Source organism: Bos taurus, chromosome 9, assembly GCF_002263795.3.
Source record: "Bos taurus isolate L1 Dominette 01449 registration number 42190680 breed Hereford chromosome 9, ARS-UCD2.0, whole genome shotgun sequence".
Taxonomy (NCBI): Eukaryota; Metazoa; Chordata; class Mammalia; order Artiodactyla; family Bovidae; genus Bos; species Bos taurus.
Genome location: NC_037336.1, coordinates 89249407 through 89272209, shown reverse-complemented (window position 1 = coordinate 89272209; position 22803 = coordinate 89249407). Strand labels below are relative to the sequence as shown.

At 40.5% G+C, this 22803-nt stretch overlaps 1 protein-coding gene across 21 annotated transcripts in view; it reads left to right on the top strand.

Moving 5' to 3' along the window:
• Nucleotides 1-22803, top strand: part of SYNE1 (spectrin repeat containing nuclear envelope protein 1) — a 503306-nt gene that overhangs the window by 346496 nt on the left and 134007 nt on the right. For 12 of the 21 annotated variants that reach the window (XM_024997066.2, XM_024997067.2, XM_059889951.1 and 9 more), the window contains 7 exons: nt 4059-4193; nt 5171-5280; nt 10911-11067; nt 14929-15060; nt 15238-15393; nt 16126-16335; nt 22419-22544. In XM_024997066.2, coding sequence (XP_024852834.1) covers nt 4059-4193; nt 5171-5280; nt 10911-11067; nt 14929-15060; nt 15238-15393; nt 16126-16335; nt 22419-22544 — 1026 coding nt within the window. The remainder of the gene's footprint in view (nt 1-4058; nt 4194-5170; nt 5281-10910; nt 11068-14928; nt 15061-15237; nt 15394-16125; nt 16336-22418; nt 22545-22803) is intronic. The other 9 variants (XM_059889949.1, XM_059889946.1, XM_059889942.1 and 6 more) reach the window with 5 other exon arrangements.

The following is a 22803-nucleotide window of genomic DNA, read 5'->3' as shown; positions in this document are numbered from 1 at the left end:
TGATTACTTCTACTTTCTCAGTGTAATGATTTTTTTCTGGATTAAACTATGTATTTTCAGTTATTTGCTAATCATATGATTATATGATCTGGAACATCAAACCTAGCCAACAGAAAACTATTAAAAGCAATGGAATATTTTAGTAAAAAAAAAATTATTAAAAAAATTAAAATGGAATTCATAACTTTCCTATATATAAATTAAAAGTTAGAGAAATAATATGCAATACATTTCCATCTAAAACATGAACAAAATATAAAATATATGAAATCTCAACACTTTAAAACCTGAGTGGTACCAAAACAAGTGGAAATATAGAGGTTTTATTTTTAGATAGGCGATTTCAAATTTTCCTCTGTTAAAACATGAATTAAAGTTATTCTCAATTAAAATACTAACTGTATGTTTTTGAAATGTGCCAGAATGATACCAGGTAAACCCGGAATAAGGGGTTTCCCCGGTGGCTCAGTGGTGAAGAATCCACCTGCCAATGTAGGAGACACAAGAGTTGTGGGCTTGATCCCTGTTGAGAAGATTCCCTGCAGTGGGAAATGGCTACCCACTCCAGTATCCTTGCCTGGAAAATTCCATGGGCAGAGGAACCTGGCAGGCTACGGTCCGTGGAGTCACAAAGAGTCGATACGACAGAGTGACTGAGCACACACACACACACGAATGCCGTGTATCAGCGAATAATCCACTCCAGCGAACCCCCTCCACCCTGGCCCAAAATTGTTTACTTCTCTATCAGTTCAGTCGCTCAGTCGAGTCCAACTCTTTGCAACCCCATGGACTGCAGCGTGTCAGGCTTCCCTGTCCATCACCGACTCCCAGAGCTTGCTCCAACTCATGTCCATCAAGTCGGTGATGCCATCCAACCATCTCATTCTCTGTTGTCCTTCTCTATGACACAGGCCTATAATACCTCTTGAATTACATGATATCTTCATTTGTAATAAATTTGTCATTTTCACACGTTATTGTTCATCCAAGGAGCAGAGAGTTCATCCTATATAAATAACAAAATGCTTTCTAAAGAAGTGTTTTATTTAATGTTTAGCATTCTCCAATCCTCACTAATCTTCCAAGGAATGTTCCTGGCAAAAATGGTTATTCTTCTAGTATTTCCAAAATAAACAGCTTACATAGCCCCACCCAAGCAGGAGCCTGGTGGAAAATAAAAGCCACCCTATTTCCTATTCCCTAGATAGGTCAGAAAACTGTTATCAGACCTCAGAGAGTGTAATTACCATTATTTTATTCCTTAGGTCAGTACCTTCGTATCTCAAGGGGAAAGAGAATGAAATTTGATCTATTCCTTAATCATTTTTTGCTTCCTGTGGTCCAAGGGTTAGGTTTCAAAACAGTGAAATCAACCAGAGAAAAATTCATTAACTGAGAAACCAAACCTAACCACAGAGAAAATACATACTAGTCATATGCTTTTGATGCTGCTAAATTTCCTTTTTTCTAAAGCTGTGGATTCAATTAGTCAAATAGGAGTCCCTTTCTTCGAACTTGTTTTAGAATCTAACTATGTGTCTATGCATGTAAATGTGGTTAAGCCTCCCTGTAGACCTGACATTTCAATTATTATTTTCCCAAGTACAATTGGTCTCTTTCCTTGGTATGAGGAATTTGAAATCAGAGCTCTCAGTCAACTGTAGTAAACCTGCAGAGAAGGGTGAGTTAGAGCCCTGAGAAGTTTCCACCGGAGTCTCCAGGCTGGGCTGTGAAAGCAAACCTTTACTGAAGGGCAAGGCAGAGAGGAATTCACAAAAGAGAGTCAGCAGGTCATGGCTAAGGCCACTGTTTTGTCACCGGGTCTCTGACTAGGGACAGCTTTCAGCTTATCCCACTGACTTCTTTGGGGTCATCCTCTACAGATTCCTTTTGACTTTTGTTTCATCCTTGCCTGGAAAAGCCAGCATATCTCAGAGCTTATTCTGGGTCAATGAAGCATCCTCAGATGGGAAAACTCTGCGTCACGCAGAAATGTGTGGGCTTCGATCCTGGAGGAATGCCCGACCACCCCAAACATCCCGCCTTCAGGAAAATCACTGCTTGCCTGAAAGAGGTGCTCCTGGGAGGGTGGGGAGCCTACTGAACACTTGTCATCTATTCTGAAGATCCTGCAAAATGCAGGTAGCATGTTTTAGACCAACGGCGCTACCATTGTTCTATCTGAAGCACATTCTTCTACTGGGGAGCTGGGTCATCTTCAAGGGAAGAAAGCACCTGTGAGCTGAGGTGGTTCAGAATCCGGGAAGGAACGAAGTATAAATATGAATGGTACCTGTAGGTTTCACTGTTGCCTTCACTGCGCCTCAAGTGCGGATACCAAATGATCTCAAACATTTTAGTTTCACCATGAGATTCTATTAAGTAAGACAGAGGGAAACAGACCCCATCTATTTCTCTGTAAGAGTTAGTGTAAAATTCTGGAAAGAAAAAGAAAGGAAGGGTCCCGTGGGCAGTCAGGCGGGGTTAGCTGTTGTGGCTGAACCCCATGCTGAGGTCAGATTTTTTTTTTTTTTTTTGGCAGAGAACAGAGGCCAGGGGGGCAGCGGTTCAGTAGGTGCCTCCATGGAAGCACCCCCAAGAACGTTCCCTTCCTATGTGCCTGCCCCCGGCCCCTCCCTGTGCTCCAGTCATACTTGCCCCTCCTCTGCTGTCCCTGAGACACCAAGTTTCTTGCCCCTCTGGCCTTTGCTCCAGTAGTTGCATAGGCCTAGAGGCCCCTACCCCGTCTTTCAGTCAGTCAATATCAGCGTTAATTGCTCAGTCATGTCTGATTCTTTGTGACCCCTGTAGACTGTAGCCCGCCAGACTCCTCTGTCCATGGGATTCTCCAAAAAAGAGTACTGGAGTGGGTTGCCATGCCCTCCTCCAGGGGATTTCTCAACCCAAGAATTGAACCCGGGTTTCCTGCATTGCAAGCAGATTCTTTACCATCTGAGCCAGCAGGGAAGCCCCCGTCTTTGGCAACACACAAAACAGCTGTCACCTCTGAAGATGCCTTGCTACCCAGCCTAAGAAACTGCCCCCTACACTTTCCACCCTGTTCTCTAGTTTCACATTCTTTGTCTTATCACCATCCCAGTTTATCTTGTCTATTTATTGTCTGTCATCCCAGCAGGGCCTTTGTCTGGCTTCTGAGCCAAATAAATCCCCTCCAATTCCCACCAGTGCCCCAAACAGTGCTTGACACACAGTGGGTGCTGATAAGCGCTTAGTGAATGCATCTTACGAACACGGTGTAATTTATCCTTTGGCATATAAATACATGTTAGTAGAAAGGTGCTCACTCAGAACTAATTCCATTCTAATACAAAATATTTTGTTTGTTGTTTAGTCCTGTCCAACTCTTTTGCAACTTATGGACCGTAGCCCACCAGGCTCCTCTGTCCATGAGATTGTCCAGGCAAGAATACCGGAGTGGGTTGCCATCTCCTTTTCTAGGGCATCTGCCTGACCTAGGGATTGATCCCACGTCTCCTACGTCTCTTGCATTGGCAGGCAGATTCTTTACCACTGAGCCACCAGGGAAGCCCATGCAGTATTTTAGGGCCTGTTAAATTCCATCAGAATAGTCTAGCAGGAATAATAAACCCCTGCCCAGGTAATAGGTAGTTACTTTGGCTTTCTCCTTTAGCCACACTCTGTCGAAGCCAGAGTGGCAACAGATGGCAGTGGAGTCTAGTCCTGGTGGGGATAGGAAAGGGAGTAAGACCTAGAGTTATATTCTTGTGGAAGAAATTCCAGAATAATGTCTGCTGACCACATCAGTCAGCTAAAAAGCCTAGCCTCGACATGGCAGTTCCCCCCCTCCCTTAATATTTCTGAGTATAATAATCTATTTATTGTTCTCCTTCCTGCAAATGCCATAATAAATTCCATGGGTTTTGTGTTACCATTTTTTTTTTTAAATGTGGTTTCACATCCAAATGGAGTCACTTTGGTTTTATTATTCAGACCACACTAAAGGAGCCATCACTCTGTTTTGGTTAAGATCTTCCTGTGGGTAGTATGACTCTTGATTTCTCCCTCATTAAAAGCAGGGGACAGCCCAGGAGAAGGAGGAGAGCGATGCTGACCTGGCTGCCACTCAGAGCCCCGGGGTTCAGGAATGGCTGGCTCAAGCTCGGAGCGCATGGACCCACCAGCGACAGAGCAGCCTCCAGCAACAAAAAGTAACGCACTTCCCGCCTCTTTTGCCTGCAGATCAGCCAAGCATGCACCTTGAGAGAAATGTTTTAGAAGGACAAGTTCCTTCTGTGCTGAAGACAGAGGGCCCTTGTATCTTCATTTTGGACAGAAGCAGAACCTGGCTGTTTCCATTTACTTGTGACCACTGGGAAAACTGGTCATTTTAAAGTCGGTTCTCTAAGAAAAGCTTAGTTTTAAAATAGTGTAACTCAATTATAATCTGCCCTCTATTTCTAGCTTGCCCCAATTTGAGTCTATTATATATAATAAAAGCCCCAAGAAGGCCTCTGAGAATTGGTAAATATGCAAAAAGTTGCATTTTTTAAAATGAAATTTGCTTTCAGCTCTCAAGTAGATGCCATCACAAAACAGGATTGCAAATTACTGCCTATGAAGCAAATGAGCTTTGATTACTCAAAGAATGACATCTTTTGATTACTCAAAGAATGACATCTCATTAGTACCTTCACTTTATGGATATGGCATATTAAAATATTTCTCAAAGAGTAGAGACGTTTTCACCAATAGTGAAAAAATAAAACTGAGTCCAGTGGTGATCCAGTTTATCAAGCAAGTGGGAAATTGAAGAGAGTTGTTGCTCTCTGTATCTCTTTCAGCTTGAACAGGGCAGTATTAGATTTTGAAAAGTGAAAGTGCATTTTGGACCACTTGGGGGCGCCATTGCCAAGCAAAATTTTCTTTTCTCTTTATTTTTACCAGCACCACCCCCCCCCCCCCACAAGATTATTTAGACATTATTTTATCAAAGCCAAAGAAAGCTACAGGGGACTTGGAGGCACCTCTGAACAGTTACCTAAGCCACACCTTTTATGAATGTGCTAACTTAAAAACATACTATTGTACCAAAGTTCTCTGAGGATTTTCTAGACATACAACTGTGTTTGGAGACAATAATCATAAAGTAACAAAGATGTTTTTATTTTTCCTTTTCCTTGAGCAGGAGTTGGAACAGGAATTGGCAGAGCAGAAGAGCCTCCTCCAGTCAGTAGCCAGCCTTGGAGAGGAAATTCTAACGCAACACTCAGCTGCAGAGACCTCTGGTGGTGTTGGGTATGTTTCTTTCATTCTTTGGGGGGTTTTTTTGTTAATTCACCAGTTTGTTTTATTTCTTAGATTCCACATTTAAGTGATATCATACAGTATTTGTCTTTCTCTGTCTGACTTATTTCACTAAGCATAATACCCTCCAAGTCTATCTGTATTGCTGCAAATAGAAGCATTTTTCATTCTTTTTTATGGCTGAGTAGTTTTCCGTGTGTGTGTGTGTGTGTGTGTGTGTGTGTGTGTGTACACACATCACATCTTCTTTAACTATTCATCTGTTAATGGACACTTAGGTTGCTTTATCTGAACATTAAGGTACATGTATATTTTTTAATTAGAATTTATTTTCTCCAAATATATACCCAGGAGTGGAATTGCTGAGTCTATTGCAGTTCTGTTTTTAGCTTTTTGAGAAACCTCCATATTGTTTTTCATAGTGGCTACACTAATTTACATTCCCCCCAACAGTGTCCATGATTCTCTTTTCTCCGCATCCTCAGCAACATTTGCTACGTATGGTCTTTTTGATGACGGCTCTTCCAACAGGTGTGAGGTGGTGCCTCACTGTGGTTTCGCTTTACATTTCTCTGATGACAGTCTGCTATTCTCTTCTTACTGCTGTTGTCCTGACATTTGAAAAATGGTCCAGTGGTTAGGACTCCAGCTCTTACTTCCAAGGGCCTGGGTTCAATCCCTGGTCAGGGAACTAAGATCTCACATACCCTGTGGACAAAACAATAATAAAAGTAAACATCTTCCTTAAAATTTTATTTTGAACATCTTTTGAAAAAATTTAATCATTTCATTTTTACTTGTAAATCTTGTATTTTGAACATTTAGTTGAGCAGCATAACTAGTAATTACAATGGCTGACTTCCTTTTCTTTTCTGTAGCATATCTGATCAGGGATGATGCTTATTTAATAGTACATTTTTGAAAGTCAAATAATAAATGCATTATAAAACTAGATTCATGATGTTTATGACTGAATGATTTTACCTAACTGCAAAACATTTTCCTTACAAGAGCTTATCTATCTTCCTCTAATATCATTCTGAAAAATAAATGTATGTGTCTTGTAAGTATCTTGACTTTTTTTTTTTTTTTTAATTTGATGGCACCATGAGGCTTGTGGGATCTTAGTTTCCCAACCAGGGATTGAATTTGGAAAGCCTGAGTGAAAAGCCTGGAGTCCTTTTCACTGGTCCACCAGGGAACTTTTCTTGATGATCTATTTCTATAATTTCTATATATAAAGTCATTGAGCTTTGAGCCCTGGTTTGGAGTGAGACTGAAAGTCTTACATGCAGGGAAGTAAAGTGTTGAAAGAAAATTTAAAGAAAGGGGAGAATTTTCAAGTTGAAGAGTCTGGTTTAAAAGGTAGGAAGGAAAAGAAACTGAAGCAGAGTGCAAGTGTGCCTGTGTTGAGGCAGGTCTGGGTTTTATTCTGGGTCTGCATGTGTCACCCTGGAAAAGGAACTCAACCCCGAGACTTCATTTGCTCACCAGTAGAATGAGACTAATAATTGACTGCCATCATCACAGAAAGGCTGTGAACACTGTGAAAGTCAATTGAAAAGATACATAGGAGAACTATCTTTAAAATCTAAAACATTAAAAAAAGTTTCAGCAAAACCTCTGTGTTCGTGCAGTATCAAAGGTTGAAATTTGGTAGTAGCATCCTTTGACAACCATCATGTCTCAAATAGCTTTAATCCCGTGGACTCCAGTGATCTCAGTTCTGAGCATTTGTTTGGAGGAAATGCATATTATAAAGGTGATTTTGGAAATACTATTTATAATACCATATAAAAAGACAGAAATTCCTATTAGTAAAAAAAAAAAAAGCCTAAGAAAATATTTTTGCCTATATAATCTTAACAAAAATTACGTAGCAATATCAATAACAGTTTGTGATATCAAGTAAAAAATGTGATATAAAATTGAGTGTATAGTATATGTATGGGTAAGACCCAGACTAGATGTAGATGATCAAAAGTAACTTTAGTAAGGTCAGCTTTGGGGAGAGTTTTCTTTCCTTTTCTTTTTTTTTTTTTAAATTTAATTAATGCTGACATAATGTTGCTGACATATGACAAAAGTGTTGACTATATATGTCTATACATCTAGGAAAGAGGAAGATATTCAAGGGGGGGAAAAGGAATAAAAAATATTGATAACAGCTAATAGATAATCAATTTAAAAGAATAGAGATGAATAAGATTATAACATCTATAATCAGGAACTCCATAAAAATAACCCTAATACTGTAAAAATTGTGTTAAAATATAATGGAATTTTAAAAATTCTTCTGTTATGGTCACGCTTAGAAATGCTGAGAAGACCATAGCATGTAGGAGGGAGGAGGGAGGAGGGTTCAGGATGGGGAACACATGTATACCTGTGGTGGATTCATTTTGATATTTGGCAAAATTAATACAATTTGTAAAGTTTAAAAATAAAATAAAATTAATTAAAAAAAAAAATCTAAAATGAGGAACTCTGTTTCTTCCATGGTCACTAAGTCGAGACTTGCTGCCACTCTGCCTTTCCTGTTTCTGCTTCTTCTAAGATGTTTACTCACCCCTCATGGTTTTCTGAATATTTTTACCAAACTCTATTTTTACAAAGAACCCGTCCACACGTTGCTTCCTCCTCATACGTAGAGTCATGAAAAGCAGCTGTAAGAACCTTCTGCAGCTTTCTTGCCATATTTTTTTTTTTCTTTCCTTGGCCTTTAGCTTTGGAAAGGGCCCAGATGAAAGACAAACAACTATAAATTGCTCTTTCAAATCTAAGACTATTTTAAAGAGAAATCTGCGGTTCAGTACTGGCTCTCTGTGTAAGATTTAGTCTAAAGACTGCTTATAAATTCTTTAATTTTTATGCAAATTCTTTAGAAAAATCTTTAAATCTAGTTGATTACAGTTCAGTCATGCCTTTCAAGCCTCGGGTAAATATACCAAGCAAACAAACAAACATAAATTGAATAATACCCAGAAGCTAAAAGAAAAACATGTATATATTTTTAAAAGAACAGAACAACATTTGTGGAGAAAAGAGTATATATTCAGCCTTCAACTTATTAGCTGATTTTCTAAGACTATCAACTGTGAATTGGTTTATGTAAAATCCCTTTGGGAGCGGCGTGACTTGCTTCATGGTTACCGATTCATTGAATAAAGAAATACTTTGTGATGTGGGACTTCCCTGGTGGCTCAGTTGGTAAAGAATCTGCCTGCAATGCAGGAGACCCAGGTTTGTTTCCTGGGTCGGGAAGATCCCCTGGAGAAGAGAATGGCAACCCACTCCAGTACTCTTGCCTGGAGAATCCCATGGGCAGAGGAGCCTGGTGGGCTACAGTCCACGGGGTCGCAAGAGTCGGACACAACTGAGCAAGTAAATCATCTCCACCACCACTTTGTGATGTACTGGAGACTTGAAGGGTACTGCCAAGAGTACTAAAGAAATTCAACTGGAAATTAATCAATAAAAATATCAAAGGAAAGGAAGGATATTTTCTATGAAAAGAGAGGCTTGTTCTAATTTAAAACTGATCTGCTTGTGGCATTTTATGTGTCAGTGATTGAATAGAAGACTATATAGATATCAAATATCCTCTGGTTTCAACTACTAAATTGTTATATAAACATGAATGAATTTAAAGTGTTACGATAGTCTACCATCTCAAAAGAACACAATAAAGAAATGTAATTTCAGAAGAATTTTTGAAAGTGATTTTTATTTAATTATTTATTTTTGGCTGTGATGGGTCTCTGTTGCTGCTTGGGCTTTCCTCTAGTTGCAGCGAGCAGGGGCTCCTCTCTAGTTTCTGTGCGTAGGCTTCTCACTGCGGTGGCTTCTCTCGTGGTTCCTGGGCTCTAGAGCAATAGTTGTGGCTCATGGGCTTAGTTGGCCCATGGGCTTAGTTAGTCCATGGGCTTAGTTAGTCCATGGGCTTAGTTGGCCCATGGGCTTAGTTAGTCCATGGGCTTAGTTAGTCCATGGGCTTAGTTGGCCCATGGGCTTAGTTAGTCCATGGCATGTGGGATCTTCCCAGACCAAGGATTGAACCCCCGTCTCCTGCATTGGCAGGCGGATTCTTTACCACTGAGCCACCAGGGAAAAGAATTTTAAAGCTTTTTTTATTTTAAAAGATTTTTATAAAGCAGCAAATCCAGAGACTAATATAACCAACAAAATTAGAAGTATCCGTTTTATTTTTTAACTTAGTATTACTTTTTTAGATCAATGCATGTTGATACATATAAATCTAGTTTTTTCATTTTAACTGCTTCAGAGTATTTTATCTTGTGATAATAACAACTCACCTGTTTTTTTCTTGATGGGCCTTTACACTATTGCCTTTTTTTTTTTTTTGCTTTTCCTGGCATTTTTTATTTTAATTTTTGATCATTTCCTGCGACCTGTTGGACCTTAGTTCCCCCCAGGGATGAAGCCTGCACCCCCTGTAGTGGAAGCACAGAGTCTTAACCACTGGAGTGCCAGGGAAGTCCTTACTAGTACTGCTGAACTTAACTTTCTCACATCTCTTTAAGTGTGTAGGTGAGAAAGATTCTCTAAGATACATCCTAGAAGTAGAACTCTTGCCTCATAGCCTTATAGATCCTTTTTTAAGGCTTTCCTCAACAAACTTACTTGAAGAAACCATTGCATTCAATACTTAATCTGAAATGAGTTGGCTTTGGTGTAGCGTGTAATATTCTGCCAATAAGGTTTTTATTTTTTTTCCTTCAACTGATCAAAAGTTTCCATCAAAATAACAATTACTCTCTAGCATAATACGGCTTTTGGATGACATGATTCTAGTTAGGACTTCAAAACCCCTACATACAAACTAGGACCTACTGAGTCTAGAGTCTCCCAGGTTCTTATCATTGCCATTACCATCAGCGTCAGGCCCCCCTGATTTAGTGGCTGTTTTTATCAGATAGGGTCAGAGGCATTATTCGTCTCTTCTCTAAATTTAATTTCCATACTTCTGTATGGTAAGTACGACCTTCATTTTAAAGATGAGACAGCTGGGGCTCTGAGAAATGAAGCAAATTGCTCAAAGTTACAGATCTAACATTCTGTAATGGAACCCTGATCTGTCTCACCTCCAAACCCACAGTCATCACAGAGGCCACACTGTTGCCTCTTTAAGGATGATACTGCCGTGCCTTCCTTCCACCTTCTGTGCTCCTGCTCCATGTCCTGAAACCTGGTCTGTAGTATTTTCTTTAGACTCAGGGTAAAAACTCTCAATAGACTAGGCAATATTGTTAGGGTTTTTAAATTTATGGGCTCTTTGTCAAAGGCTACTGCTCTGATCATATGCTATCATATCATATTCTAAAAGTTACAATTATTTTTATCTTTAATGCTGAGCTATTTTCAGTTTTTTTTTTAAATTTATTGTCCTTATGGTTCAATTTTAAGATCAGTAAGAATATACTTGTTTTACTATTAGTCTCAAGTTTTCCATTTTAATTTATATTTTTAAAGTGTAAGCCAACGTCTGAGATAACCTGGTTCCAATTGTAGAGGCCAGATCTAGTGCATGTAATAAATTACCTAGAACTTATTGCCTTTTTATGCACATTGTAAACTTAGATTATTTATTCTTCTAATAGCGAAAAACCTGATGTGTTATCCCAGGAGTTGGGGATGGAAGGGGAGAAATCACCTGCTGAAGACCAGATGAGAATGAAATGGGAAAGCCTACATCAAGAATTTAGCACCAAGCAGAAACTACTTCAGAATGTTCTGGAGCAGGAACAAGAGCAAATGGTACTGAACATTTTGCTTTTCCGTATTAACTAACAGAGAAGATTTGCAGCTTATGCTATGGGAATGAATGTAACTGCAGCAATCCATATTTCATTATCAGTTCAAAAAGAAGACAGAAAACAAACAACTCATCCTACACTCTTAACAAGCCTGTTTCACATATCCCTTTATAATTGTATATTTATATGTAGACATTTATGTGACTGCTAGATACTGTTCTCAGAGAAGATTAATATCTGATGACTCATTAGCAGAAACCATTAAATATCAATGCCCCGCCTCCGCTTTTGTTTCCCACAGCTTTGAAAACTAAGGATATACACATCCAGGCCAGAAGAAATGTTACAAATCTGTCAGTAAATTATCATGTTATCTTATTTTCCATTGCTACTTCCAGTATTTAATCATTTCAGAAGATCTTAATGGGAAACATACTGGGACCTCTGTGGAGCTAAAGGAAGGGAATTCAGAGTCAGTTACAGTGGTCACCGACCCTCTATAGGCCGGTTCCCAAGATGGGCGGGTCCTTGTGTGATGCTGGACTTGATTCCACCAAGCAAACCAAATCCAGTGGAATTAAGTATAGCAACACAAGGTTCCAGATAGATAACAGCTATTAGTTCACCCTAAGCAGAAGCCAGAGAACAGCAGAGAGTCAGAGGAATCCACCCGTTAAAAATCTAATAGGGGAAGGCTATGATGCTCACCACACCTGTGGTACAGTAAGGCGGTGAAGATAGAAGCCTTGTCCCAGATCCCAGGTCAGCTCTGCACTGGCCACTCCCCAGTGGTGGCATCATCAGAGTACATTCTAGGACCTTTACTGGCAATCTTGGGAGCTGCTGTTGTCACTGATCTGGCCAGGATTAGCTTAGGAGCTGGGAGAGACTGAGCTGGGGAGAGAAAGGCTATCAGTAGTTACAGAGCACCAGAAGAGGGGAAGGCAGGAGGTGATGAAGCAGGAACTCGGACAGGTGCACCTTGCTCCATTGACCTGCAGGGGGCCGGTCTAGAGGTCAGAATGTGTCCCCCACATCTGCTGGGAACCCTGTATAAATCCTACAGAGCCATTCATTTCTGTTTCCTTTTACAAAATTTTGGGCATTTCATACCTTCTCACTCCCTGTCCAGGAGTCTTCTTTGCTACCATCTACAGGAATGTCTTGCCTGGAGAATTCCATGTACAGAGGAACCTGATGGGCTACAGTCCATGGGGTCACAAAGAGTCAGACATGACTGAATGACTAACACCTTCACAGGAATGTCACCAGCTCTGGTCCTGGGGAGTAGGAAGCCCTCCCTTCCCAGAGGCCATTGTCCTAGAGACAGACTCCACCTGGCACACAGGTCCCTGTACCTTTTGCCTGGACTTGCTACCTCTCTTTGAAAGAACGCTTCTTCACACCCCCGATCAAACATTGCTCAGACTCATGGCTTGAGTTCCCAGTTTCTGATACAGTTCTCCTGGGCTTTACAGCGCTATGCATGTTGTAGGATTTCCCCTTTCCTTTGTTTATGAGGAACACTACAGTCCTGCATCTGGGACTGCAGCCTTTTCTGGTTTTTCTAAGTCAAGTAAAAGTGTTGGTCACTCAGTCGTGTCCAACTCTTTGTGACCCCATGGACTGCAGCCCACCAGGCGCCTCTGCACATGGGATTTTCCAGGCAAGAACACTGAAGTAGATTGTCGTAGCCTCCTCTAGAGGTCTTATGGACCTTGGAATTGAACCCATGTCTCCTGCATTGGCAGATAGGTTTTTTACCACTAGCACCAACTGGGAAGCCCAGAATAAAAACCGGGGACCCTGTGGCTGCGTGGGCTGGGAAATGAGACTGGGCATCCTGCATGGCAGGCAAGAATTCTATCACTGAACCACCCATACACCCAAATCTTGGGAAGATTAGAAGATTCCTCAGGGTCTCATGACTAAGAAGAGGCAGATCTGGGATGGGGACATAGGTGTGTTTAACTCCAAACTTCCTCCTTTCTCACATTACCTTGCTGGCAGTTTGTACACTGGATGGTGTAGTACTATTCTCAATTGTAAAAGCAGGCACTTTTATTTATTTACTTTTTCTGGCCTCATGTAGACTAGGTTGAAAGGCATCTCCCTCTCTCAGAGCATTGTTTCTTTGCTCACCTTCACTGCATTTAGCATCTCTGTGCAGAACACCCCACCTGGCTTCAGGATGAGGTATGACTTCCTGCTCCTAGGTACTGTAACACAACTAAGAAACTGTGTTCTACATTTCTGAAAAATTAAGCAGCCAGGGAGCCTCCATAAGCAGGGATTAAAAAGGAAACAAAATTTATTAAAAAGTGGGAAGCAGCTGTAGGGGTGATGTGGAATTTAAGACAGTGGATTACAGAGAGATGTTGGGTGGTGGGCATTCCAGCCACAGTGGGGAATGAAGCTGGTGTGTTTAGAGGATAATGAGTAATCAAGCTGAAAAGTAAGATGAGGATGCTGCTGCTGCTGCTAAGTCGCTTCAGTCATGTCCGACTCTGTGCGACCCCTTAGACGGCAACCCACCAGGCTTCTCTGTCCATGGGATTCTCCAGGCAAGAACACTGGAGTGGGTTGCCATTTCCTCCTCCAATGCATGAAAGTGAAAAGTCAAAGTGAAGTCGCTCAGTCGTGTCCGACTCTTAGCCACCCCATGGACTGCAGCCTACCATGATCCTCCGTCCATGGGATTTTCCAGGCAAGAGTACTGGAGTGGGTGCCATTGCCTTCTCCAAGATGAGGATGAGATGATCTAAAAAACTATAGGGCGCTGAGTTTGATTGGAAACATCATTTAAGAGTTTGAGTGCTAGGTCATAGCAGGGTCCTTACTGGGGAGACATTATGCTCTTTCGCTTCAGTTATGTCCAACTCTTTGTGACTCCATGGACTGTAGCCCACCACGCTCCTCTGTCCATGGGATTATCCTGGCAGGAGTACTGGAATGGGTAGTCATTCCCTTCTCCAGGGCATCTTCCCAACCCAGGGATCATCTGAGCCACCAGGGAAGCCACCTAGAGTTTAGGGGGGAAGTAAAGGAATCATGAGAGCCAAGGAATCAATCTAGTTACAGTACTTCGGGTGGATTCTTTTATCATGCATGTGTGCGTGCGTGCGTGCTGAGTCACTTCAGTTGTGTCTGACTGTTTATGACCCTATGGACGATAGCACACCAGGCTTCTCTTTCCAAGGAATTCTCCAGGCAATAATACTGGAGTGGGTTGCCATGCCCCTCTCCAGCGGATCTTCCTGACACAGGGATTGAACACAGCATCTTATGTCTACTGTACTGTCAAATGGGGTTTTTTTTAACCACTAGTGCCACCTGGAGAGCCCCTAGTTATCATAAGCAGTGTTAAAACCAGGGCTTCCCAGGTGGCTCAGTGCTAAAGAACCCACCGGCCAATGCAAGAGACCCAGGTTCGATCCCTGGGTCGAGAAGATCCCCTGGAGAAGAGAATGGCAACCCACTCCAGTATTCATGCCTGGAGAATCCGACAGACAGAGGAGTCTGGCAGGCTGCACTCCATCAGGTTGCAAAAGAGTCAGACACAACTGATCGACTAAAACAAGAAGTGTTAAAACCAAGATAAGTTGAGAGGAAGGCTATAATGAGAATTCAGGCAGTTTCCCCACTGTTTTCTTTCCTTTTTTGGTCCGTCACGGGAAACATTGCCACTGCTGAATCTGGTTGCCATGTTGAGTGGACATAGTGTGTTGGAGAGGTCGTCTTTCTCTAGCAGAGGTTTCCATAAACACAGTTGTTCCAGCATCTGTTGCAGTGTGCATGTCTAAATGAGAACACCTGGACAGAGTATGTCTGGTCCTAAAGAAGCTCTCCTGTCTGCCTCCAGCTCTACAGCAGGCCCAATCGGCTCCTGTCTGGCGTGCCACTGTACAAAGGCGACGGGCAGGCCCAGGATAAATCTGCGGTGACGTCTTTGCTGGATGGATTGAACCAGGTCTTCGAGGAGGTTTCATCCCAGGTGGGGCTGTGTGCTTGGTGTGTGGATCTGGGACCCCATGAGGTTCCTCATCCCCTGAGCTGAGCTGTTGAGACTGGAAAGGCAGAGCCCCTGGACCCCTGCATCTCATCCTGGTATCTTTCTTTGACTCCTCAAAATGCTCTATTGACTTCTTTGTCCTTCCCTTTTGTTTCTCAGGGTGGAGGGACAAAGAAGCAGAACATTGACTTGGAGCAGAAGTTGTATGATGGGGTCTCGGCCACCTCTACCTGGCTGGATGATGTAGAGGAACGGTTATTTGTTGCCACAGCCCTTTTACCAGAAGAGACAGAAACTTGCATCTTTAACCAAGAGGTAAGCGTGGCAGCTTGTGTCTGCAGGTATGTTACAAAGCACTTAAAATGCTGACATTGGATAATTAACGTTATGTATAAAGAAGGTGAAGCATAAAACAGTTCTACTAAGGTACAAATGTGTATTTCCAAGCAGCGTAGAGCAGAAAAGAATTGCCTAAGTAGAACAAGCTCTGAAAGATACTTAGTTTTTGTATTTTTGTTTTTTGATTCACGATTAAATTTTTTTACAGTGTTGTATTGGTTTTTGCCCTACAACAATGCAAATCAATCATAATTATACATATATCCCCTCCCTCATAGGCTTTGAATCTTTATCCTTTTTTTTGTGTATGTAGGAGGCGGAAAACACTGAAGAGTCTGTAGAAGCCTTGTTCTATATCGCAAATATTCTATGATATAGAAATATATGAATTATATATATAAATATATTTGAAAAACAGACTAAAAATAATAATTATGAATTTCTAAATAGCACTTTAGAAAACTCATATTTTCACCAAATATTAATATTATATTTTATTATTAGTGAATGATATAAAGTTTCTGAGAAAAATCTCTCCAGCAGTAACTTGCCTAATGTTTATAGAAGTGTATGAAAGTGGTCCCATCTTGCCTTGGATATAATTATCACTGAATAGTAAGAGAAATGTAATGGGCTGTCTTTGAAGAAATGATTCATATATAAATTCATAGATCTAAACATTGGCATGTACTTTCTTATCAATCCCAGACTCTTGCCAAAGATATTAAGGAAATGTCTGAAGAAATGGATAAGAACAAGAACTTGTTTTCCCAAGCCTTTCCGGAGAATGGTGATAACCGAGATGTTATTGAAGACACTTTGGGTTGTCTCTTGGGCAGGTTATCTTTGCTAGACTCAGTAGTAAATCAGCGATGTCATCAGATGAAGGAAAGACTTCAGCAGATACTAAATTTCCAGGTAAGGCATTATCAAGAGGTGTTTCACCATCTTCCAGCTACATTCAACAATAAACAGGATCTTACTGAGATATGATCTAGACCTACTTTTTTTCAAAGGTACAAAATGCATGACCATTCCAGAAAAACAATTCAAGGAATTCAAGATTGAATTCAAGGAACAGAAAACAAAATGTTTTATGCTTTTCATTGAGGAAACTAGCCAATCAGACTGAGGACTGAATAGAACTTTAAATTCAACCAGTAAAAACCATATTTCTGGCACATTATAGTGCTAATTTCCAGTTGATGTTCAGTTCTTTTCAGTTCAGTCATTCAGTCGTGTCTGACTCTTGGTGACCCCATGGATTGTAGCATGCCAGGCTTCCCTGTCCATCACCAACTCCCAGAGCTTATTCAAACTCATGTCCGTAGAGTTGGTGATGCCATCCAACCATCTCATAAGACCAAAGAAGCATACAGGAAGTGCTGTAACACAGAATCAACCCTAGATACATAATACCGGTGGGGGCCACTAAAAGTGGCCGTGCCCTGATTACTTCTATCTGTGTTAAAAATGCATTCTGTTACTTCCCAGTCTTCGCTCCATAGACCTACTGTCTTTTAGCCCCAGACTGGAGTTTCACTACCAACTGAGTAATTGTGTGCTTAAGCGACTTTTCTTAGGACTACGAACTTCAACAAATGCAAAAGCCACTGATAAACTTTAGGGTTGATTTTCATTTCTAATAAAAAACATCTTTGAGGAATAATCAAGGCTTAATTGAACTTTATTTTTAGCAAACATAGAAGATTTATAAAATAGATTTATGCAATACATGTATTTAGAGCCAAGCATTTGATGTTAAATTTTGATTTTCAGGAAAAAAAGTACTATAAAATGTCAAGTAAATCTACCATTAGCCAGGAACTGGAATTTTCTAGATATCCATCTAGAGGGACAAATTATCCCTGCCTTCCTGCAGTTTGCCTTCTTAAATCTGTAAACATTTGTAGGCATTTATGTATCATTATTCTATTCACAAAAAAATTTGCATGTGTATTACTGACATAATAATAGTATGATAGTTTTATCACCTGATGCAGTATAACCTTAGCTCCTTCTCTAACTTAACTGTCCTCAACTATTAAATCATGTCCATATTAACTGCCTTTTAGGGCTTTGTGTAGATAAAATGAGTTAAAATGTGTCAAATACTTTGCAAAGTATCTGAAACATAGTAAACACTCAGCATGTTTTATTACCATGTTGCTGTTAATAGTAGTACTTATGATACTAGATACAGATCTGAAACCAATGAAAAAGTTAAATATTTGTCCAAGTTTATCTGCTGCTAAGTCGCTTCAGTTGTGTTCGACTCTGTGTGACCCCATGGATGGCAGTCCACTGGGGTTACCCCCGTCCCTGAGATTCTCCAGGCAAGAACACTGGAGTGGGTTGCCATTTCCTTTTCCAATGCATGGAAGTGAAAAGTGAAAGTGAAGTCGCTCAGTTGTGTCCGACTCTTAGTGACCCCATGGACTGCAGCCTACCAGGCTCCTCCGTCCATGGGATTTTCCAGGCAAGAGTACTGGAGTGGGTTGCCATTGCCTCAAGTTTATCTAACCATTGAGAATTAAAACCAGGATTTGACTCAGAGATTATTTGTGTATTTTATATTGTTAGGGTGATGGCAAGGGAGATGGAGAAGAGAAAACCTAGTCAAGATATATTTGGAAGGCAAGATCAGTAGGGGAGCACTTGTTGATTGTTTGGATCTGGGGAACATGGGAAAGGGGGACAACTGAGGAACTCCAGGGTTGGGGGAGGGTGGGCACTGGCCAACAGTGAGGACAGGTGGAGCAGTGCTCTTGACCATTGGGCAGGACTGGGTTGCTGGCAGGACCACTGCTGGGGCAACCCTATCAGGTAGAATGAAGATACTCAGGTGAATCATCTCAAATCTGTGGCTTAGAAAAATGACCTACATTGGATCATTGCATCTGTATCCCTTGTGTTGTATAGTATACAGATAGGAAGGAACATTTCCCTTGGAATCTGAAAACCTGGCATTGATTCTTTGGGTACTTTGTCTTGAATGCAAGATCTGATTGCATGTACGTGTACACAGTGTATGTCTAAAATCAGCGAAACTGGTGTGCAACTTATAGAAACTTGTTTCATTATTCTAAAATTCCTCTTGCATAAAAGAACGCACTGAGTTTTAACAGCTTTCTAGTCTATTGGCCATGACTGAGGTGGGTTAAAAGTGCAAATGGATATATCCCTAGGGCCCATGTTTCCCTTTTTCAAATTGCATTCACTGTGTCTTTGGTACTTTTAAATAGTTCCTGGTAATCACAGACACAGTAAAAGATGAACTAAGTGAATACTCTGGAACTTATTTTGGGTAGAGGACCAAGAGAAGAACAAGTCATCTTGAAATTCTGTTTCAATCACCTTCTCCATTTTTCTTCTGCCAACGAGTTTCTACTTGTTGGTGGCCAGCTCACAAACAAACACTGGTGTTTCAAAATGTTTGTGCTCCAATTTAATTGGGAGAAAGACTTCGAATGTTAATATAATTAAAAGTCAAGTTGTGCGTGTGTGCTTAGATGCTAAGTCATGTCCAACTCTGAGACCCCATGGACTACAGCTCCTCAGTCCATGGAATTTTCCAGGCAAGAATAATGGAGTGGGTTGCTGTTTCCTTCTCCAGAGGATCCTCCCGATTTGAGGATCGAGTCCACATCCCCTTATTTGGCAGGCAGATTCTTTACCATTGAGCCACATGGGAAGCCAAAAGACCAGTCTCAAGTCATTTTATTTTACTTTGCACTGAGCACCTGATACACTATCACCATTCAGTGCTTATTGGAGCTGTAGCCTTGATTTCCCAGTTAACTTTTGAGCATTAGCTTTTGCAAGACTGCTAGTATTACCTTATACCCAACAGACAATCTGAAAGAATGGGTAGGTGTTATGTAGATATATGTTATCTACAAGTAATCACAGTTATTTATCACCTCTTATATATTTTAAAAGCTTTTTTGTGGACTTAAACCAAAATACATTTTCTGGACACTTTTATAAATGAATATTTCAAGTTAGTTAAAAAGAAAAATATGAAAAGAATTTCTTATTAAATGATCAGGGCAGTACAAATGCTTTTAAAATTCGAGACTTTCTTTGGATCTGTTTCTTAAACAGCTAGAAGGCTGCCTTTTCATGCTCTCCAAGTAATTCCAGTAACTGTAGGAAAACAATTGTGATGTCTATTATATGTGTAGTATATAGATACCTTAATTACCTGCTATATCACAATTGTAGGGCTTCCCAGGTGGCTCTGTGGTACAGAATCCCCCTACCAATGCAGGAGATGCAGGAGACCATGTTTGATCCTTGGTTCAGGAAGATCCCTTGGCATAGGAAATGGCAACCCATTCCAGTATTCTTGTCTGGAAAATTCCATGGAAAGAGGAGATTTGCAGGCTATAGTCCATGCGGCCACAAAGAGTTGAACATGACTGAGCAACTGAACACACATCACAAGTGTGGTATTAAGAAATGGTTAAAGCCTTTGGATTTTTATTTTTAATAAAATATGAACATCCATGTGGCTATAAGCACCTCTTAAAGTCTTTTATTTTTGTAAATAATTATTTTGTATTATAACACAAATTATTTTTCAATCTTAAATAGAATATGTTTATGATCAAACTATTCTATCCAGACAATTTGTTGTTGATTAGTCACTAATTCATGTCTGACTCTTTTCGACACCATCAACTGTAGCCCTCCAGGCTTCTTTGTCTGCAGCATTCCCCAGGCAAGAATACTGGAGTGGGTTGCCATTTCCTTCTCTTAAAGTCTTTTATTTAGCGACTTCCTTGGTGGTCCAGTGAACAAGACTCCAGACTCCCAATGTAGCAGGCATGGGTTCAGGGAACTAACATCCCACATACCACATAGCATGGCCAAAAAATAAATAAATAAGATAAAATAAGGTCTTTTATTTAGTAACCTTTAAATCAGCCCTGTTCTCTGCTTTACTGTCTGCTTGGCTAATCTCTTCTAGTAATTATTGCAGCTTTCAGAAATGTGAACTTTCTTCTCTGTTACCTGGAGGAAAATATGTTAGCAAGACAGAAAATATGCTCTTAAAAATGTGAAATTGATGTACAGATAATACAAACACCCTCTTCATTTCTTGACTCATGTTATTTGTACTTATCTTCTCATTTAGAGTAACTGAACTAATGTTTTTCTAACATGCATGTAGGTAACAGGAACTTGATTTCTTTTGAATCTGTTCAAGTGAATGAGAACATCTCTTCTTGTGCATGCAAACAGATAACTGTGTCATGGTTCTAATGGCCCATGTGAGCTGGCCCTCAACACTGCTGAATGACACAAGCATTACCATAACTCATAAGCACAACCCTTGTTTCTGGCAGCATTTCTTCAGTGCTTTTGTTACAGTTTCTCATTTAGTCTGCAGCTAGGCTTGCAGATAGGTTTGAGTGTTGGTTTGGGCTTCCCTGATAGCTCATCTGCCTTCAATGCATGAGACCCCAGTTCAATTCCTGGGTCAGGAAGGTCCGCTGGAGAAGGGACAGGCTGCCCACTTCAGTATTCTTGGACTTCCCTTGTGACTCAGCTGGTAAAGAATCTGCCTGCAATGCGGGAAACCTGGGTTCAATCCCTGGGTTGGGAAGATCCCCTGGAGAAGGGAAAGGCTACCCACTCCAGTATTCTGGCCTGGAGAATTCCATGGACTGTATGGTCTGTGGGGTCATGAAGAGTCAGACACTGAGCAGCTTTCACTTTGAGATAATTATTGCCTCTTAGGGGTGGGGGAGCCTGGTGGGCTGCCATCTATGGGGTTGCACAGAGTCAGACTTAGCAGGATAGTATAGCTTTTCTCCTCCATTGGAGAAGGAAATGGCAGCCCACTCCAGTTTTCTTGCCTGGAGAATCCCAGGGACGGGGGAGCCTGGTGGGCTGCCGTCTATGGGGTCACACAGAGTCGGACACGACTGAAGTGACTTAGCAGCATAGCTTTTCTCTAAATATCATGTTCAGTTTCTTTACTTTTCTTTCTTTTTTTTTTAAACTGCATAATTCACCTACTAATTTGCTTTAGCCTTGCATTTTGTATTGTAATGCTTCCATGTATCCTTAAAGACTTTCTTCCTTGGTGTGATTATCATTCTCCTGAGACAGAATTTTTGCATCTTGGTGACATATGCACATGCTGTCAGTTCCCAGTGGAGAAAATGTGATGAGCTGAACTTCACACTATGATGAGCAACCAGACCATCAGAGACATTTTTAACTAATAAAAAATAGAATATATTTGTTGATATTTCAGGAGAAAAATGTAAAAATGTATAATTCATATTTTTTCCAGTTTATTATTCCTTTTAGAACTGAGTGTCAAAATTCTGATAGTTACCTCCTTTCTGTACAAAGTTAACTCAAGATAAGCATATTTGGTCATTTAAATGAGTAATGTTTATGAATAGGCTTAGCTAAGAGCTTTTTGTGTTGTCTTTTCATATGTCTTTGGCCACTGTAAATAATGCATATTTTCTAAACTTTTGGATGGCTTTTAATAGGCTTGTGCAAATTCTTTGAAAATAGGAGGAAGAAGGAAGTGAGGGCAGAGAGGGAAGGAGAGGAAAAAGGAAAAACGGGATCATAATTATTCTTAAGAATAATATTTTTCCCCCAAACAAGAAAACATCTACATGTAGAGGTCTTTAGTGCAATGCTTCTGCTGCCATATTTCTGTTTAAATGTGCTCACTTATTACAGAAATAACAAGATTAAAGTTACCAGTATTATTTTTTATTTGTAAACTTTGTCTTCTTCATCTGTGTTGAGTTGGAAATGCTTTGTAAAATTCTTCAAAAGTCAGTTTCAGCACTTGTATAAATTGTTACCAGTTCCTTTTATCTTCCCATAAGATAATGTTGTTTCTTCTGGAAACAATTCAATTCCTACAGCTATATATTATTTCTGAGAATGTGTGTTATGTTTATAACCATTTTAAGTTTCCCATTACTCATATTAAGTCTTCCTATTGCTTTCCTCCTTAGAATGATCTGAAGGTGCTAGTTACATCACTGGCTGACCACAAATACATCATTCTGCAGAAGCTGGCGAAAATGTTTGAACAACCTGTGGCAGAGCAAATAGAGGTATTTACGGCTGCAGCTTTTTCCGTAAGAGCAAGCACAATGAGTGTATCTGGTTTACTGTGAAATTCTGTATAGCTGATGCAATATGATGACTTACTGTAGCATTTTTTGTTTGTCTTTGGTGTTGTTTTTAAGTACCAGGTTTACATCAGATTACACTGACTCTGCCACTTACTTCTGTGCAGCCAGGAAATGTGAGAGAGGAAAAGGTGTCAGTGACAGATGCTGACCTGAAGGCGTGTGAGACTAGATGTGAACCTCAGTGACTTTTGATAGGCAGTCA